The sequence below is a fragment of the Carassius carassius genome, chromosome 14 (genome assembly GCF_963082965.1).
Source record: "Carassius carassius chromosome 14, fCarCar2.1, whole genome shotgun sequence".
NCBI lineage: Eukaryota > Metazoa > Chordata > Actinopteri > Cypriniformes > Cyprinidae > Carassius > Carassius carassius.
This window is the reverse complement of record NC_081768.1, coordinates 30,393,828-30,415,187: the sequence shown is the minus strand read 5'-3', so window position 1 is coordinate 30,415,187 and position 21,360 is coordinate 30,393,828. Positions and strand designations below refer to the sequence as shown.

General features: G+C 41.7%; 1 protein-coding gene across 1 annotated transcript in view; it reads right to left on the bottom strand.

Annotated features, from left to right (window-relative positions):
- The window catches only part of LOC132157486 (neuroendocrine convertase 2-like), a 66,756-nt gene that overhangs the window by 43,758 nt on the left and 1,638 nt on the right, over positions 1 to 21,360 (bottom strand). Inside the window, exons 2-6 of the mRNA XM_059566846.1 lie at positions 20,006 to 20,110; positions 8,488 to 8,601; positions 8,022 to 8,130; positions 7,871 to 7,908; positions 2,319 to 2,395 (exon numbers count right to left, since the gene is read on the bottom strand). Coding sequence (XP_059422829.1) covers positions 2,319 to 2,395; positions 7,871 to 7,908; positions 8,022 to 8,130; positions 8,488 to 8,601; positions 20,006 to 20,110 — 443 coding nt within the window. The remainder of the gene's footprint in view (positions 1 to 2,318; positions 2,396 to 7,870; positions 7,909 to 8,021; positions 8,131 to 8,487; positions 8,602 to 20,005; positions 20,111 to 21,360) is intronic.

Sequence of the window (21,360 nt, the reverse complement as noted above, 5' to 3'; positions counted from 1 at the left end):
GCTCAGTGGATTAATGAAAAATTTGAAATGAAGAGAGCTGTTTTACATGCGAACGAGTTTGCAGGATCGCATACGGGAGTCGCCATCGCCGGCGCATTTGACTGCATGTTTGCTACGTGGAAAATTAAAAAAGACAATGTGCATGTTGTGCATCGTGACAATGCGCAGAATATGCAGAAGGCAATGGAGGAGTGCGGCGTTAAAAGCCTGGGCTGCATGGCTCACACGCTGCAGCTAGCAGTGCATGACGGAGTGCTAAGCCAGCGGAGCATTTCTGACTGTGTGGCGATCGGGAGGAAAATTGTCGGACATTTTCGCCACTCTCAACTCGCTACCTCTCGGCTGAGAGACATACAGCAAGAGTTAGGCTCGAAAACCATGATGCTACAACAAGATGTGGCGACAAGATGGAATAGTACTTTTCTTATGATGAAAAGTCTACTGGATAAGAAGCGCGCGCTTGGTGTGTATGGAGCAGATCATGAGCTGCCTGCGCGTTTAAGTGCACATCAGTGGGGCCTCATTGAAAACATGACCACGCTTCTCACTCCATTTGAACAATTAACGAGGGAGATCAGCTCACATCAGGCTACTACTGCGGACGTGATTCCGTCTGTTGTGGCACTGAAACGTTTGCTGAGCAAGACAGCTGACACAGACAGTGGGGTCCGCACAGCAAAGCACACACTACTGGACGCTGTGAACGAGCGATTTGGAAGCGCCTTCTCTGAGCCGATCTACTATTTGGCAACGATCCTTGACCCGCGGTACAAAGACCGTTATTTTGACACAGTCACCAAGCAAGCAGCGGTAAAGATGCTCCAGCAACAAGTGGACAAAATGACGCACAGCGACAACGCAACGGAGACACCGGACACAGAAGAACCGCAAGAGAAGAAGATAAGAACAAGTGACGAGGGGGGAAAGTCGCTGCTTGACATGCATGATGAAATTCTGGAGGAAAACTCGACTATGGAACAGCAGGCAGGCCTGACAAGCCACATAAGTGTGCAGGTATAGTATTATCAGACCCAGTCTTACTCTTTAATTCAAATAATGAAGTCTTTTGTGCAGTTCTTTTTTATTATTAACATGCTGTGAATTCTATAGAGTTACTAAAATAAATATACAAAAAAAAAAAAATTAAAATAAAAAAGCTAATTGTTATAAAGAATATTGTTTAGTAATGCTTCTCTGCCCCCTGTTGACCTTAAGCACTGGTCATCTCCTCAGAGCAAAGTTCATCAAAGATATTAAGGGGAGGAGGACAGTAATGTCTAGACTGCTGGTAATTGATCAGACATGCATAGTAATACACTTGTCTACATTCCTGTAGGTGCATGGCTATCTGAGTGAGCCCCTCATCCCCAGAAATGAGAGCCCACTGCAGTATTGGAAAAACAACATGTCTCGCTTTCCTGCCCTGGCTAAAGCAGCACGCAAGTACCTTTCAGCTCCATGTACAAGTGTGGACAGCGAACGTCTCTTCTCTGCTGCATCACATATTGTTGATGAAAAGAGAAACAGGATCCAGTGTGAGAAAGCAGAAATGCTTCTCTTTGTAAAAAAAAACCTGCCTTTGGTGATGAAGTAGGCCTGGACTTTAACTTACTGCACAGTGTTAGGTGGAAACCCTGTTTGTTTGAGACATTTACTTTTGAGTAAATTGTTGCTGCTTTTAAGTTGGAGAATGTATAAAGACCACCATGTCTTTTGAATTACAGTTATGTCACAGTTCTCATTTTTGTTTGAACATTTTTATAGATGGGTCTTAAAATTGACTTGTTTTTTTATGTTTGCTTGGTAGAAACCTTGTTTCAGGGTTTGGACATTTACATTTACAAAAAAATGTGCACGGACAGTCAGGATATGTGTAAGATATTTTGATTTAGCCTTTTTCTCAAATTTGAGTTTAACTGGAGTGCACAGAGCTGAAAACATGTTGCCATGAATACTGGCATGCTTGATAAGTGGTAAAAGTTGGTTACTTATGTTTTATGGTAGCCCTGTAAGTTAACCTTGTTATTTGGAAATAAAATTCATTCTGAAAATAAAGGAAGAAATTCAGTATGTACAAACTTTTAGCATCTCAGAAACATTTTTTAAAAAACACATATCGATATCGGTAAATATCGGTTATCGGCCATAACAGAAAAATTAATATCGGATATCGATATCAGCCAAAATTTTCATATCGGTGCATCCCTATTTTATATGTTTATTGCTTCTTTCACATGAAGATCACTGATATGCAGTCAAACACACATGACACATCTGAATACAGTCACACTGGCGAGCTCCAGAGCTGAGCTCCTCACCTGTTGAACCAGTCGTCTGTGTAGCGTGGGTACGGGAACGGGTCGTTGCTGCTAAAGTCAAAGCTGGCTTCTGCGTTCTGAAACATCAAAAAGAAATACAGCATCCGTCATCACCCGTCGCAGAGTTATGAATTAGTGCCAATTATGTCAAAACAAACAATGCGCCTATTTCAATAATTAGTCATTCATTATTTTGATACCAACTCCAGAATTTCTATTGTGCTCACACCCATGTGTTTCCATTGCCCCTCATTAAGCATTCGACTAGCTATTCCTTAATTAACCATCCAGCCGCTCTCAGAGGTAATATATGTGAGCGCACCAGGAAACACGACACTGAAACCTAAATTATGTGAGGAACTTTATTCTGGCCTCGCAGAGAGATAAGATACAAAAAAAAAGGTGATGACAAAATCTATTACCACAGTATTGTGTCACAGTAATGGTGTATATAAGGATATGCATGCAAATTCAGTCAACAAATGTTAAGGCTTATTTGTATTTAATCTAGTTAATTCAAAATGTTAAATTCTATTTTAAGCAAACCACAAGATCATATTGTTCACTTTTTATCAATTTAAAAGTATTGATTTGTTTCCAAAAAGAAAAGAAAACATGACTAACTCCAAACTTTAGAACGGTAGTGTATATTGTTACAAATATTTCTATTTTGAATAAATGCTGTTCTTTTTAACTTTCTATTCATCAAAGAATCCAGAAAAAAGTATCAAGTCAAGTCACCTTTATACAGTGCTTTTTTATTGTTTCAAAGCAGCTTTACAGTATCAAATAGGAAAAATAGTTGGTAATAATGCAAAATGACAATTTACTGTTAAAGTCAGTTCATCATTGATTCAGTGATGTCATTGTCCAGCTCAGTTCAGTTTAAATTGTATCTGTGCAATCAAGTTGACAATATCGCTGGAAAAAAAAAAGTGTATCACAGCTTCCAAAAAAATCTGGAGCAGCTCAACTGTTTCCAACATTGATAATAAATCAGAACGATTTCTGAAGGATCATGTGACACTGAAGACTGGAGTAATAAAGATGAAAATTCAGCTTTGCATTAAACAAATCAATTATATTTGTGTTTTTTTTACATTTCAATATAACACTTTTTTTTTTTCCTATGAGCATAAGAAACCTATTCAAATACATAAAAAATCTTACTGATCCCCAGCCCTTAACCGAGGAAAGATGCTCTCATAAACTCAGCCAGTGAAATCCCCTTCAGAGCAGATCCAGCAGAAACCTCTGGAGAACCTTCCCCGCTCTCGCTCATCAGCGGTCGCTCGCTCTGTTGCTCTGGACTTGGAGAAACAGCTTTTCTCAGCATGGTCCGGGCCACCATATGCTCTTTCATTATCTGGAGCATTCATTACCCGAAGAGTCCAGAGCACGGCCTTCCTTAGGCCAGAGTCGAATGCAGTCTGGCATTTACCACGATGGCCTTTCGCTCCCGAGTCCTGGCTTGATAACGAATTTAGAGCAGGTAACTGGGAAGACAGAATGGAGTTCATACCGCCGGTCTAGAGATGATACTGATCATGAATGCTGGACACTTAAAATGAGATCCATTTTTATAAAGTGAACAACATGCCTGACAATGTGAGCTTTCACATCAGTAAAACAGCAATTATGACATATCGCACACCTAGCCAGATTTCTTCTGCCAGATAGTCTGTTCAAACTCTGCCTCTTTCTTACAGTCCAATAAAAGCTTGATTTCAGATCCGCCTCCATCCAATCAACAACCGATCTACATAACCAAGTCCCACACTACATCGTTTTTTTTCAATATTTAGTTGCACTCATTTGTAGGCCACAATATAGAAGAAGAGATCTGTCTCTACTTCCATTTCATTGGGACTCATACAAATACTAATTATTTTAATTTCCTGATTTTTTTTCTTGTGTTTCTGCTTTGGTGTTCCATAGAAAAAAGAGCACTGAACAGGTTTAAAATATACATTTTAATGGTTGTGAAACCTGTTCAATTAAAAAAAAAACACACAAGACATTAGAGCACTGCCAGCAATGACACTGCCACCAACAAAAAAAAAAAAAAGAGAGAGAGAGAGAAGCCAATTTCTTCTTTGAGTCAGCGTTGAGAGAAAGTAGAGCATGATAATGGCCAGCGTTCCCAAAGCGAACGGCCCCCGGAGACCCTGCAAACAGCCAGAGCACAAGAACGAATGGCAAATCGGTTTGCTGTGCTTTACAGCAGCGTGTCTTTCTCTGTAATCCATCACAACATAATCACGACATTCACATCCAGCCGTTCATCTACTCTCTGCTGCCCAAGAGAGTTCATTAATGGAGAGCAAGACCAAAACATGAAACCGCATCAGCGCCTCCAAATGCCACCAAAGATACAGATATTCTGAATATGCAGTGTTTACATACATCTTCAGCAGTTATTTGGCTGAAAAATGTAACTTAGTACTGCAAAATTATACCCAATAAATGGTATCACTCTTAGGAAGTTTATAAACCGTTGAAGGGAAGTAGAGGGCCTAAAACCTCCTGTAGCAGAGTAAATATCTGTGAGGTCAAAGTTGAAACCGCTCTGAGGACCTCATGTGTGTATGACAGCATTTTAATCACCATGGAAACTGAACAACATCGAGATAAGCAGTCGTATGTTGAAAGAAGCAGCGCTCTGTTCTTTGGCAAGTCTCCATTTGTCTGCCGTCTGGAGACTGCAGTTAGCGAGCGATGGATTAAATCCAGTCCCCTGTCAAAAAATCCTTCAATTGATTATGCTAATTCACTCCTCATCCCACATTAGTCCTTATTAAGCAAAGTATCCTGAATCTATTTTTAACCCCACACATTTCAGCCACACGCAAACACTAAAAACAAACGTTTACATGCCGTCTTTCTGTGAGTATAGCTCTGCAAAAAAAAAAAAAAAAACTGTGGTTGTGGCGAGGAAAGTCTGGGAGGAATTGGTGCTACATAAAACAGTAGCAGGGGAGGACATGCTGAGTTACTGCTGGAGACGTCAGAATCATCCCCCACCGCTGCCGAAGCCAGGCTATTTTTGGGTTAAAACTCATCTGTGGTGCACTTGCGGCTCACAGAGCTCAGCGGGTCTCAAAACAATAATGCTCTTTTCCACTGGCAGAAATCTAGCACGTTTCATTTGTGAAATATTCTGCAAGGATGCAATTCTGCTTTCCAACTCTTATTTCGATTCCATGGTGATTACTTTCAGTGGTTTGAAAGTCCCTAATTAAATACTGTATATACTAAATAAGAAATCTACACAGAAACATGTTTATCGTTACATAAACAAAACAGCAAAATTAATGTCTTCAAACACCTTCCATATCTTTCACTGGTCAACCAAACATATAGTCGTGGCCAATCTCACACTATCGTTGATGAGTGTTGCCGGTTTTGAATTGGACTTTGTGGGTCAAAAGGAGTTTGGGCTGGTGGACAAAGATATAGACTCAAAATAGTCAGTGGTTCATGAATTGGACTACATTGGTTGTGCCATATGTTTGTTGTTGCGTGCAGCCACTGAGGACAACACAAAAGAAACATGCATTAACTATTCATAGACTTTGTGGCACAAAATCACTCTTTCTCATCTCATTCAGTTCAGTCTAACAAGCTCACAACTCTAAACATCATAACTAAATTACTGTTTTTGACATGACACTGCCCTCAATATAAGTGCAGGAAAAGCTTATATTGTATTTAAAGTATTTTAGCATGTCCACATCAATAAAAGTCATAGCTGACTGACAGAAGCATGTTTTCAGAGACACAGGGTAAAGTAAAGAGGGACATAAATGTGCTATATGTGTGTCTTGATGTGTGGCAGCATCTCTTAATTGCCGAGGTGCAACAAACTGCCATCTCAGAGAAGAAGATAACTCCACCATTAGCTGCATATTTAATCACACACAGCATGCAAATGTGTCATCTGTTTGAGAAAAAGAAAGCCTGTCTCTGCGACCCGTTTGAACAGGGATCATTGCCATACGCTGGATTTGATCCACTGTGTACAAGCTGTACTGCCTCATAAGCCACATGAACATTAAACATTTATTAGGTTGGGAATCGCAAAATGATGCCTTCTATTGCTCTTGCTTAGTGATCAACGTTAAACTTAAACAGCCAGTTGGGAAACCTGCCACAAGCCAAGGTCTAGACATGTGAGAGGACAACTCAAGAACGCAAGTGCTGAGGGGGTGCAAGATTGTTGACAGGGGGAGCTGGGCAAATAATAGTAAATATAACCAAAACAGGTTATTATTATTATTATTTTATATAAGTAATAAAATAAATATAAGGAAAACTTGCCAACTCAATTTTGTCAGATTCTCTTATTATGTAGTCCAATATGTAAAGGCAAATTTCTATTAAAGACACGTCCATGTGGAGATGGCAAGTAAGCATCGACATTCGGCAATATCATTTTAGCAGCTGACACTGACTGAGGAAGCACAGGTTTATTAATAAATAATTCAAATATCTTCTTTTTCCCAGACACATTCATAATCACTTTAAAGGTGCTTTGAGGCAATTGCTTAATGCACGAGCTTGAGCGCAGAAGAAACTTTAATATTTAAGGATGGTTTATTATATTACTCAGTTTAATATAACATTCTACTAGCTGACTAGTAAAATCTTTAGTGGGGGGGCAGGCTTACTTAGCACAAGGAAGCACTCCATTTTTAAAATAAATTTTTATAATGACATTATGAAAAGTTTGACAGCTGCAAATCGTTAATTCATTGCACAAGTTATGTATGCATAATGTGTTAAATGTTTTTTTTTATCAGCTTATTTATTAAATACAATAGGCTTCATCCTGTATATAATTGATTCCAGGAAGAAAAAAAATCTGTGGGGGTGCTATGGGGGTGCGTTTGTCTTTCTTGTCTTTCTTCACTTGCTAGCACCTCCTTAGAACCACCCATGCATATGAGTCATTAAATATCATGTTAACTGTGTATATGATAATAAAGTTTTTTGTTGTGAATCCAGTACTCCACTCCTCCCTTATTTTTCCTTTGCACTGCATCTTCCACAATGCCAAGCAAACTACACCTGCTGTAATCTAGTGCACTACTTTACCCACACTCCTTTGGTCAAGCTCCATAAGTAGACCTCACTTCCTTCCTTTTTTTTTATTGAATTGAATGCACACCCAACCCTTGAATCCTTTCCAAAGGATGCATGAATGGCTTAAGACCATCCTGTCAAATGAAATGTTCATCAAAGAGAGCAAAAGACTGGTTTTTGTCCCATTTTCTAATCATACATGCCACCATGTTTCTACATTCCCAATGAACTTCCAATTCAATTAATATCAAATATTTTTGCTGAACATTCAATAAAATGGTTTATGTATTAAATAACCACGTGGTAATACCTATATTTGGATAATTCACAGATTCACTGAGCAATACTTCACTGCATTGATATTATACCTTCCTGCTCAGCACTTGATATCTGTCCACCCATCCAACAATGCTACTTCAAATCATATTAAACATGTGAATCAAATGAGGGAGAAAAAAAGCACTTACGTAATTTGAGGCGAGATCTGGATGTAGGTAATCAATACCTGCAAGGCGATGGCAAAAGCACACAATACTGGACGTTTAATGTTTACATTATTGCACATTATCAAGCCTTTAAGTGTTGATAACTAATCTCTGGCAGCCAGAATTCACGCACCGTCGTCCATGATGGCGATGGTCACACCTTTGCCAGTGAAGCCCATGTTCCAGGCTTCTGCCACATTGAGATCCAGCCCTGGGGTCCCGTCCGCTTGGCCCGTATTTATCTAATCAAACAACACCAAAGCGTCACACCAGCTGAGCATCCACCGCATAGAAAATTAGATGTTATGAGGGAGGTGGTGCAGGAGGGAAAATAAATGTCACGCAGATATTACACTTCGCTGAAACCCTGCTGTGCAGCGTTTATAGCTTACAAACTAAATTAAAGACCGTTCTCTCTGGCAAAACAGACAGGGATGCCTGTCACGATAAGCCCTGGAGAAATAAGGAAGATATCAGCGTGATTTGACATTGAGGAAAATGGTTTAAATGAGTATCAGTGATCCCAGCTAATCCAATGCAATTGCTTCCAATGCTGAAGGTCAAATCAAATGAAGACATTACAAGCTGTAATTACTCACAAGATACCACTGCTTGGTGAAAAGCGGGTCACTCATGTTGATGTCAATGTTACTGATTTCTCTGTAGCCCCTCTTTTGACGGCCAAAACCCTCCTGAGGAAACACATTTTTCACCTGAAAAACAAAGCAAGGAAACTTTCATTGGATTTCAGCCTTGCAGTCTCACATATCTGTGCTTGAATACCAAGTTTCAGTCAACAAATACCATACTGAGCATGCAGCAAATACATTTGGAAGATGGCACACATCTGTGCATGTGCTTGCTTTTTTCATAGATTTTTTTCATAGATTTTGTTTAAGGCAGTTGTAACTGATGAATATCATCATACATCTCCGGTTGATTGTTTACATTATGAATTTGTAAATAAATAATTATCTAATTAAATATGCATTAATTAGCATGCATTGCAGATATCTGAAGATTTGATAAAGCCAGGTTCATACCTCTTGTTTGATTTTGTTGACATATTAAAGGTTTTTACAAAGGGGATTTTGGATTTCTCTTTTCATCACCCCATGAATCAGAAAAAAAGTTCACCCTGTTTTTAAGAATATTAAATGTTACATATAATCAGATTAATTAAATGTTACATATAATCAGATGAATGATATATGAACAATCCCCTTTGTAAAAGCCTTCAGAATTTAGATAGGAATTAAACTCTACAATTTGGTGTATGAAAGTGTTGGTAAAATGGAGGAAAAACTATGTTTTTACATGTATTTTCTTGTCTTTAAACATTTTTTTTATTTATTATTAATTAATTAGGACCTTAAGACCCCAGTCTAGTGGAAAAGCCTGCTGAGAACACCAGCATCCAAAACACAACATCTGCTAGTGATCAGCCATCAGCCGAGCACAGCACTGAGTGCAGGTTACTCATGGCTGGATGGCTGTCCTTTAAAGTAGCTTCACAGCGTGACCTTTGACCTCAGCAGCAGCAGAAGCCCTTCACTGTAAACATGACATCAACCATTCCTCACAGACAACGACACTTCCACATTAGCATGTGCGCTGGCTCCAGATAACAGATCAAAGTCTGCACTCGCATTCAAAGAGCGCTTTGATGGCGGCACAAACCAAAATACTGCCATCAAACGAGCATTTTATTTTTCACAGCCATTTTGATTGTTCATTTACATTTTGATCTTGGTTGCATCGCCAAGTGTAAACAGATTAGAGAACATTTTATTGCTGATTGGTCGCTCCGCCACCATGAGACGTACTGGGGTTAAAGGAGCGAAATGCCGATGACTGGTGGTCCCCAGCTGATGACCCGCTCAGGCTCACAGAAGTGTTCAGTGAGGTGTCACGGCACACCAGTTCAAAAGGCACTGGAGGAGGTGCGTCAGGCAGTGATGTCCATCAGGAAAACCAACACCTGTATCTTGATATGCACAATCTGGAGGAATCCAGTGACTACTGTGAAAGGGCAGTTGGCATCCAGGGAAGTCTGGAGGACAACCAGGAAAAACTGGATGACTGCAGGAAAGTCTGCACCGGGAGTGGAAGGCTAGTTACCTAACCCACTAGTCCCGTAAAAGGGACACCCTACTCTCACTATGAAAATGAATAAGGAAAAACAACCCGATGGCCCTCCGAGAGGCGGGGTGGAAGAAGGGCCAAGACAGACGGATTTCCCGGTAACGACTGGAACGGATATGGACAAAGATTCTAGGATCACGAGAAGATGCAGGTGTGGGTGGGAGAAAGAGACCACCTTCAGAGGGTTGCGGATCCACCAGGGAAGGAAGAAGTGTGTAGAGGGAGGCCAACAGCAACATTGCTCTGCAACCGCAGGTCAGACAAGAGGAACCCAAGGCCAGGTCGCAAACCACAGCGCTGAGGGATCCACCGTTGCTGTAGAAAGGCAGGTGGAGGACACAGGAGGGCCCGCGATGGACGTCAATGCCTCTGAGAGTGGTACTGACGAAGACACACACAGAGCACAAAGCAACCCCAACAACCGCGTACAAAGCCATAGGACAGAAAGGAAAGAACCCGGAAGGAGGCAGATGGTCAAGTGGCCAAAAGCCAATGAAGTTGCGGTCTGGCAGAAGCTGGACAAGGACCTCAGCCTTATCCTGGAGCACTCATTGCATGGACAGGTGGAAACCAAGCTGAACCGTATCAGAGACATCCTGTATGATGAATGCATAGGCAGATTCGGAGTAACTGCTGGAAAGCGGAGAGCTTGCACAGTGCGGAAGGGGAGGAGGGAGAGGGAGATCGAACAGTTGGTGAAGAGGCGACGTCAACTCCGAAAACAGTGGAGGAAGGCAAGCAGAGAGGAGAAGGAGGGCCTGAAACCACTGTGGGACGAGGTAAGAAAAGAGCTTGCCGGCCTACGGAGGGCAGAGCGCATCCGTAAGCGCAGAAGGCGGAAGGAGAAAGAGAGGAGTAACTTCTTCAAAAATCCCTTCAAGCATGCCAGACAACTCCGCTGGGATCCCCTGGGTATGTTCCTCGCCCAGCTCCCCCAACCTCCCTCTTTGATGCTGCCCTCCCCAAACTCAGCGAGGTAACAGAGGTGGTCCGGAAGGCAAGAACAGCCTTAGCCCCAGGCCCTAACGGGATACCATACAAGCTGTACAAGTACTGCCCAGGGTTCTTGAGACACCTCTGGAATCTGCTGAGAGTGGCTTGGAAAAACCAAGTCATCCCGTCAGAGTGGCAGAGAGCTGTCACAGTTTTCATCCCAAAAGAGCAAAACTCCAGTACGATCGGCCAGTTTAGGAGTATCACCCTCCTGAATGTCGAAGGGAAGATCTTCTTCTCCATCCTAGCCAAGAGGTTGACACGCTACCTCATAGGAAACGGGTACATTGACACCAGCTGCCAGAAGGCAGGTGTGCCAGGCTTCCCAGGGTGTGTGGAACACTCAGCAGTAATATGGGAGCAGATCCAAAGGGTGAAGAGAGAGAGAGGTGACCTGCACGTAGTGTGGCTCGATCTTGCTAACGCATACGGGTCAGTCCCCCACCAACTCATCGAGTTCGCCTTGGACTTCTTCCACATCCCAGTCGGTATAAGAGCCCTGGTGGCCAAGTACTTTGGAGACCTCCGGATGTGCTGCACCCACCAGGACTTCACAACAGGCTGGCAACAGCTGGAAGTAGGCATTGCCATGGGATGCTCAATCTCGCCCATCCTGTTCATCGCAGCCTTTGAGATCATCCTCATAGGGGCTAGGAAGATGGTCGGAGGAGTGAAACTGCCGTCAGGACAAAGGCTACCAGCAGTTAGAGGTTAAATGGACGATATTACCACCATACTCCGGACAGCAGCATGCACAAAAAGGCTGCTGAAGAGGATCGACGAGCTTGTGGGCTGGGCGAGAATGAAGATCAAACCCTCCAAGTCACGCAGTTTGTCGGTCAAGAACGGAGTCAGAAACGACAACACCATCTTTGTCGCAGGCGGTGAGAATATCCCGTTGCTGAAAGATCAACCTGTCCGTAGCCTGGGTTGTACCTACACAGCAGAGCTCTCAGACAGGCAGATGGGGGAGACGGTGAGGAAGCAGCTCGCAGATGGCCTGCCCAAGATCAACCAAAGCCAACTTCCCGGAAAGTACAAAGTTTGGTGTTACCAGGCCATACTGTACCAAAGGGTGATGTGGCCACTGAAGATGAGTGAAATCCCCTCATCAGTGGTAAACAAGATGGACGGGCTGGCAAACCCGTTCATCAGGAAGTGGCTGGGTCTACCAAGATGCTTCTCGGAGGTAGGCCTCTTCGGGAGGAAGACTGCGATCACTGCCACTGATGGATCGCCACTGCGATCCATCAGCGTGGGATACAAGCAAGAGAAGGCTGGGCTGGGGCTGGAGCTGAGGGAAACCACTGACCAGCTGGTGAGAGCAGCGGGCACCCAGATAAGAACGGGAAGAAAGTGGAAAGCCCAAGAAGAGGTCGACATGGCAATCGGCAGGCTGAAGCACCGCGAGGTGGTCGGCAGAGTCCAAGAGGGTCGAGCAGGCCTTGGGAGGGGCGATATTCCCTTGTTCTGGTCAAAGGCTTCCAAAGAAGACCGGAAAGCCATGGTGGTGGCGGAAGTGGCAAGAACTGAGCACGAACGCCTTAACATCAAAGCGGTGTCCCAGGGCCAGCAAGGACGTAGGACGTAATGGGAAGGTCTCACAGACAGGTCCATGTCATGGTCCGACCTATGGAAGATCCCCCAAGCTAGGCTCAGCTTCCTGATCAGAGCAACCTATGACACCTTGCCTTGTCCCCAAAATCTCCACCAATGGTTTGGTGCCGAAGAGACCTGTTCCCTTTGCAACACCAGCAATGCAAGCCTCCAGCACATCCTGTCGGGCTGCACGACGGCACTGTCCCAAGGCCGCTACAGGTGGCGACATGACCAAGTACTGAAAAAGCTGGCAGAGGTGTCAGAGTCATGCAGAAAGAGGCAAACAGTAGACCTTCCGCTCGAGGACGACATTCCATCCAGTTCGCGAGGGCTGGAGAGAGTGTCAGACCCTCCCGCCAGAGAGATACAGCAAGGCTCCTCCCACCGGGAAGTGAGTGGACCATGAGGGTCGAGCTCCAGTTCCCCAGGGAGATAGTGGAAACATCCCTGCGGCCCGACATCGTCATGTGGTCAGAGGCTTGCAAGACCGTCCTCCTTGTGGAACTCACTGTACCATGGGAGGGAGGGGTGGAGACTGCGTATGAGCGGAAGCGAGCCAAGTACTCTGATCTGGCGGCAGAGTGCAGGGAGGCGGGCTGGAAAGCCGTTATATGCCCTGTAGAAGTGGGGTGTAGGGGCTTCGTAGGTTCTTCAACTGCTCGCCTACTCCGCGACATGGGATGCACAGGAGCGAGGCATCGGAAAGCCATGAAAGAGCTGGCAGAGGAGGCAGAGAAAGGCAGCTTCTGGCTGTGGCTAAGGAGGAAGGAGAAGGGTTGGGGGGTAAACACCTAGGGCATCAGCAGGGGGTGGCAGGGAGAGATCCCTGCCATCGCTCCGCCACCATGAGACGTACTGGGGTTAAAGGAGCGAAACGCCGATGAGTGGAGGTTTGAAACGCCCCAGATTGTGCAGAGATTTATAGGCCAGCATAAGGATTTTAAAATCAATACGGTACCTAACAGGTAGCCAATGCAGGGACTCCAAGACCGCGGTTATATGGTCCCTGGCCCTGACCCCAGATAGTACTCTAGCAGCTGAATTTTGAAGATATTGCAATTTATCCAGTGATGATTTAGATACCCCAGCTAGAAGACCATTGCAGTAGTCAATGCGCAAAAAGACAAAAGAGTTAATCAACTTCTCAGCTACCGAAAAGGATAACATAGGAAGTAGCCGGGCTATATTTCTGAGGTGATAAAATGATGTCTTAACTGTATTCTGGACAAAAGGCTCAAATGACAGTGTGGCGTCAAATATGACACTCAGATTTTTTAATTTGGACTTAAACTCCAGTGCAACGCCATCAACAGACAAAGTAGGAGACCCAACCTTTCGCAGTTGATGTGGAGATCCAAGGAGCATGACTTCTGTTTTTGAGCCGTTTAGAGACAATTATTGGATATCCAAATCTTTATCTCAGCAATACAGTTAGAAAGATGCCCAACGTTCACTTGCTGACGCGGTCTAGTATGGATTTAAATCTGTGTATTATCAGCATAAAAGTGATAGTTAAGGTTGAGAGATTGTAGTAATTGACCAAGTGGAAAGATGTACATACTAAAGAGTAGAGGACCCAAGACTGACCCTTGTGGAACACCCGTATGAACAGAACCAACCTTGGACCTATAACCACCCATAAAAACAAATTGACTGCGGTCAGTGAAATAGGACTTGAACCAGTCAAGAACAGTCTCTGACAAGCCAAATACATGTTTGAGGCGATTAAGTAGTAGGGCATGGTCAATAGTTTCGAAGGCCGAACTGAGATCCAAGAGAATGAGAATGGACGTGGAGCTGGAGTCGGAGGCAATTAGTAAGTCATTAGCGACTTTCACCAACGCAGTCTCAGTGCTGTGTAATTTTCGAAATCCTGATTGATGTGGCTCAAATAGTTTATTTTCAATTAAGTGTTTGTTTAATTGAGCTGCAACCACACCCTCCAAGATTTTAGACAGAAATGATAGATTTGAGATTGGGCGATAATTTGACAGAATGTTTTACATCAGAATTTTGCTTTTTTAAAACGGGAGTAACCGCAGCAGATTTCCTGGGATTGCTTCCTGGGATTGCTTTGATTATTATCAATAATGTTTGAAAAATAGGCAGATCTTGCAGTTTCAATGGCTACACTGTAGTTTGACAAGCAATCTTTCCAGGCCTGGTGGAACACATTTAAACCAGAGTGACGCCATTTTCGCTCTAATTTCCGACACACAGCCTTCTGTATACGCAAGTCACCATTATACCAGGGGGCTGACTGTGTAAATGAAACATTACGTGTTTTTATGGGTGCAAAGATGTCCAAGTTGGCTGTAAGGACATTATTGAATGTTGAAATTGTATCCTCAAGAGGAGCAGAAGACATGCCAACTAAAGAAGAGACAATCGAGTTTGCAAAGGTAGCATGATCAATTGATTGCCATTTACGGAAAGAAATAGTTCGTGAAGTCTCTCTACTAGAATGAAATGTCTCAATATTAAAAAAGATAGCTAGCTAGATGATCAGAAAGTCCAGCATCCACAACAGAGAGATTAGAAAGAAATGAGTCAGTTGCAATAATGAAATCTAACGTGTGTCCTTTACAGTGAGTTGGGACATTTACAAACTGAGAAAAATTAAAACAGTCCAAGAGTAATAGAAAATCCTTGGCCAAGAGACTGGCTTCCTGATCTACATGCAAGTTAAAATCACCCAGAATCAAAATTCTCTTAAATCTGACGGACAATATAGAAAGAAGATCAGCAAACTCAGACAGAAAGTCCTTATTCAGTTTAGGAGGTCGATAGATAGTGACCATGGCAGAATGGAGAGCAGAGTGAGTATCAGACACATTTAAAACAAGACATTCAAAAGTTTTAAAAGGAGGAATGGACACAGGGTGAATCTTGTATTGCAGTTTGTAAAGAACTATAATACCACCACCTCTACCCGTAGTTCATGAAACGTCAATGAGTCCAAAGCCCGCTGGGCCCTTTAAAGCCCAAAAAGTTTCACATGGCCTGGGACGACTTTTGTGCAGCACTGAAGCGCTCTGTGAACCCATCTACAGCAGGGCCAAAGAGACCAGTGAGGTAGAAAGGTGAGTCAAGGAAGACATTTTTATCCGCGTCCTTGGTGAGAGCGTAAGAGGCAGATGCTCTCAGTGCAGGCTGTGTAGGGGGCGCACCATGACTTTGTGAGCTTGTCGTGGACCTCAGGGAAGAAGGGCAAGGCTCTATGGGCAGGGGTTTGGCAGCATCCTGGCAGATGCGTGAGGGCTCCTCAGGCACAGACCACTCCAGACTGAGCTGCTCAATGACCTTGGACAGGACACGGATCAGTTTAGTGTCCAATGAAGCCCTGGGATCAATTGAGCTTGGACGGGTGAAAACTCTCTCTGCGGTGAGACCAAGTCACTCAGGACTTAAGCCGACATGAGCTCGGTTTCCTCCAAGTGCTGAGATCCTCTGCCCTGCTGATTCTTCCTCACAGGCTCCTGGGAGGAGAGAAACGGGAGGGCGTAAGGAGCGGAGTCGCATTCTGAAAAGAAAACTATCCGTGAGCACAGAGAGGCCAGACTCATATCCACACAATGTGGACAGGTCATGGCAATGAGTGTGGCTTCAGCGTGGGACTTCTCCAGGCATCACACTCACTCATCGTGCCATTCATCAGCAAGCACGGGGCCCTGCACAAGCCACAGCCATGGCGTGAGATTTGAAAAAACGTCACAAAATTTTCTCTAGAAATTTGCTCTTTTGTAAGCCCCGCAAAAGCAGGTGGAATCTCGGCTGCTTGAGCTACTTCCCGGGTTTGTGAGATCACAAACCCAGAAATTTATCTTTCTTTACTCCCAATAGATAGCACTTTAAGAGAGAAAAAAAGGATCTAAAGGTTTTGTGTCTTATATCTACACCAATTTCATTAACTTGTATGGGAGTATGTATCATCTTCAACACTTAATTGGGAAAAAGATCTGGAATATACTTTTTAGCAAGAACTCATCTGTGAAAGTGCTTTAACGTTTTCATTTAATAGTAGACATAGATTATTGCAGTTCAATATTATACATAGAGTATATTATACACCTGAAAGATTACACAAGATCAGTGATTGGTGGATCCATAGAGAGGTGGATACATTATTGCATATGTTTTGGAATTGTTCTGAATTTACATTTTATTGGAGAAATATAATACAAACTACTGACAAAATTGCTAATTTTAAGCTTCCATATGACCCGAGATTCAATATCAACCTAATCAAAGGAAGAATTTACGTTTAGTTAAGATGGCTCTGATAGCAGCAAATAAATGGTATTCAGAAGAAACTGGTTTCAATGGTTTTAGTTTTTAATAACCCTGGTATGAACCACTTTTCTTCAATCTATAGGAGAAATATATATCATGATATATACAGTATTACCATGATAAAAAATGACTATTGAAACGTCTATCTGAATCAGAGCATGTGCTTCCTTCTGCAAAAGAGGGAAATCAAGCTATGCCAGGCACTGGGTTCAAGGACATGATAATTGAGTTGTAAGAATTTGAGCTGAAAGGAGGGAAATTGACAGGTACAAGTGCTGTTCTCTGTATTCAATTGGCTTCATGGGTTTATGGGTCGGTTATGTCTTGTAAAGATTCACATCATTTGCAAAACCATTTCTACACTACTGTATATTAGTACTGAATGACACATTGCCTTTCATTTAGCTATTTTGCAATCAGTCGCATCGTGTTTCACCACCCATTAAAAAATACTATAGTAATTTATAATAAATACTTTAGTTTTTTTGAACCATACTATAGTACATTACTTGAATTCATTTGTTGTGATAATTATATAGTTGCTGTGGTAATCTAACAACTATAGTAATATAAACAAATTACTTTACCTGATACTGTTCTAAGTTTTCTACAACTATAGGGTATATTATAATGCAATATACTACAGTTTACTGTAGTCAAAACTAAAGTATACTACAGTATTTATTACAGTTTATCAGTTTGTTATAGTTAATAGTACAGTAGGCTGTAGCATTCATTAAAGAGTGTTGCAAATACTATAATATATACAGCATGATACACTGTATATGGTGTTTCTGGTTGAAAAACACCATAGTGTTTACTATAAATTACTATAGTATTTTTTCATGTGGTTATAATAACTTGAAGAAACTAGATTTACATTGCAAAAAGGGATTACAAGCGTTTCCTAGATAGCAACATTAAGTGCATAAAAGTCCATAAAGTTCTCAAAACCACTTCTTATTTTAAGTGTTATTTAAAGTGCATTTAAAGGTAAAGTACAGGTGTAATACTCGTGTACTAAACCAAAACCCCAAGCAAAGTGAAGAACCAATGGCTAACCTCTAAATGAGATTGAAGAAAATGTTATGGCTTTAAAAATGACCCTCAACACACATTTCTGCGTTGACTTCAGGGAGACGTTCAGCAGCATAATGAAGAATGACGTTATTGGACAGAAGGGGAGAGACTGTCCAAATGAAGAGCAAAGCAAACATTAGCAGAGTCTCAGTGTAAAAAGCCAGAGAGGAGCGTGTGAATGAGCAGAGCACAAAAACAAGAAACCGATCAATACGTCGCGCTCTGTGACAACACTTGAGCTGAGATGACTGTGGCGATGGAGAAATCTCCCCTTCATCTGTAAGCACTGATTCTGAAGGGCCTTCCAGGGCCACACCAAAGGCTGTTTGCGTGAATATGAACGAGTAAATCACATTCCACATTTTGTTCATAGCTGAGTACAGATGAGTACACGAGTCCACGAGTACACTTGCCATTTTTTGGCAAGAGTTTTTGAGTCAAATTGTTATGTTTGAATAGACACACAGTGAGAAATACTTTACTTTTATTTGCAATGTTTTGATTTGCTGTTGTCCATTTGAAGGTTTTAGGCTGTCAGTGAGAACCACCGAGCTAAAGCACATCACAGTCTGTTAATGAGACGAGCGTGCCGTTTGTCAAGATAATGAATGGATTGAATGTGATAGGTCTGACACTTCTGAATTTATTACCCTGGTCGCTGGAACAGCCTTTAAATGAATCAAAACTGAGATTGGGGAAGTTATCAGACATCAACCGTACAAACGATGGAATAATGGGATTTTTTACATGCATGTATAATTTCAGAGGCATTAGTTATTGGAGACCATTTTCTTTCTTGTGGAACACTGATTTTATGACATGTATTTTGGGAGATGATAATGCAAGGCCAGACTTGATTTTATCCATCAGGAAATGAGCAGAAGACTGGGCTTTAGTCAGGTGGCTGGAGGCGGTGCTCGATTTCATCCACAAATTCCTGATAATGTCTTTTTTCCTCATTTAATATGTCAGATTATGAATATTGTTAGAAGAAAGGGTTCTGGTAAAAGCTGAAAGATATTTTCTTTCTAAAGTACAACACAATGCAATGCATACTTCATAATACAGGTACGACACCTGTGAAAAAATAAATATGGAAATTACTTCTTTTAAAATGTCTGTGTTTATGGGAATCAGTTAACTAGCCAGAGTGGCCATCACAACCTCATTTAATGCATCCTGATGTTTTGAAGATCTGTGGAAATGATGCTCAATGTGTCAATGAAAGAGGGCTTTGATGGTTTGGAAACATGTTGTGCCACTGGATGAGTTAACACACTTGGCCCTGATGAACAGACTAATAAATAATTCAGCTCTTCAAGCCCGACCGAAGACCACAACTGAACATTAATAGCTGTTTCGTTATTAAAAGTGCAGAAAGTGAACGGATCCTCTCAAATCGCTGCTGTAGCCACTCACAGGATTATGGAGGCTGATTATAGGCTTAAATCTTACAGAGTAAAAATCTTCCCATTTTATGGTTCTATGGTTCATTTATTTTTATGAACAAGTAGTCTGAGCTACAGACAGATTGGAAACCAAAACTGTGTTTAAGTGTAGCGGGTGACTTCCAGGAGCACAGCTGTATATTTCACATTTTGTGTCTCCACACATTTTTGCACACAGCTTGTTCACATCCTAACATAAAAACAAAGCAAACACATCTCCCCCTGTCAGAGATGGCAGCTGTTGTAATTTATGTACCGAAATTAAAAAACGTCTGATCAGCTTTTTTGAGTTCTATAAATCATTTCTGATGGGAATACATACATTATGCAAATCTTATGCTGTACATTTAATAACGTAAAAGAGGCCATGCTGTATGCGAGATTGTCATAATGATGTAACTTCACTCAAACTGCATAGTGTCATAACTCCTGATAAAATACCACACAAGATAATCCACTCAAAATACCATCCAGCTAAGGTACGAGCCAAAACAGAGTGATTGTGTGATTGACATGTCAGCAGATGCGTCTGGGCTAGTTTCTGTGGTTCAGGTCTTACCCGGTGATCCTTCGCCAGGCGCCGGTGCTGCTGCAGGCTGCGTTTCCTCCTGGTTTTAGGGATTTCCCGTGGGTAGAAATGAAAAAGTCCCTCGCCTAAAGGAAGCTGAAATAAAACACACCTGTATTAGAAGAGCAGTTTGGCCTCTTAAGAAGTGTGGAATATGATTATGAAAACCCAACAGAGGCATTTTTCCCAATTATGACTGATAATGTTTTTAAAGGTCAAAAAAGGCTGAGCTTTTGGCTATATGTCAATATTTAATCCCGATGTGAATTCATAAACTTATGGGAACTCTTTAATGTAAAACACTCCTCAACATGAAAATGTGAAATGTTCCCAAAAAACATGCTGAAATAGTTGGTGTATGCAAATGTTCAAGTGTACGTACAATAATAATCATGGGTCTTTTAAATTTTCATTAAAAAAAATGATATGTATATTTTATTTCAGTGCTGTACAGAAAATATTTCACTTTTAAAACCAAGAGGTATGTTTTCCCGAAGCTTGACTTGAGATCCTGATCAAACTGGAAAAAATTAAGAAAAAAAAGAAAAACAAATTCAAGGAAAGAAGGCTAGCTGTTCATTTTAAGAGAAATAGCTCAGTTATGCAGTTTTATTTTAGCAGGGATTGTTAGTTCCCAGAATGCTTTGCGTATGGCTGGATATGGAGAGTAAATATTGAAATTAAGTGCTATTTTATGTTTTTGAGTGAGTGTTATGTGTAATATTGTTATCCTATTTTTATTTTTTAAGTTGATAGCAACACATTTTTGACTGTGTAATATAAGATTAAAGCTAAGCATTTATGGGTCAAAATCTGCTACTAATACCCCCAGAGATGATCATTTTGATGTGTATTATATGATCAACTGACAATGTTTGAATATTAGACAAGAACTTCATCTGCTCTACGAAACCTTGTCTGACACCAACTAAATAATAAAAAAACATCAGTTCATATTTTTGAAGTTAATAAATCCCTAGATTAATCGAGCAGATATTGTACTACACTATATTCATTAAAGTTACCTTGAAATACTGAAGTAGAAATAGTGCAATCTGAGTGCAGAATATACAGTGCCACAAATCAGATCATCATCTTACATCGCTCTGAATGTAAAATCAGCTCTGAATGACCATCACATATAAATCATATTTTGGCAGCTGTATTGTATTTTTCATTATAACTCATTTTGTAGATTAAACTATAATTGTAATTTCTATAAAGTATTAGCTCTTTTAATTGACCTTTTGGTTTTATAAAGGCTATTTTTATGTATTCCTAATCGTTCCTCTACTTCAGGAGGACAAAGTCATTTCAAGGATGTCACTATAAATGAAATCCCTGTC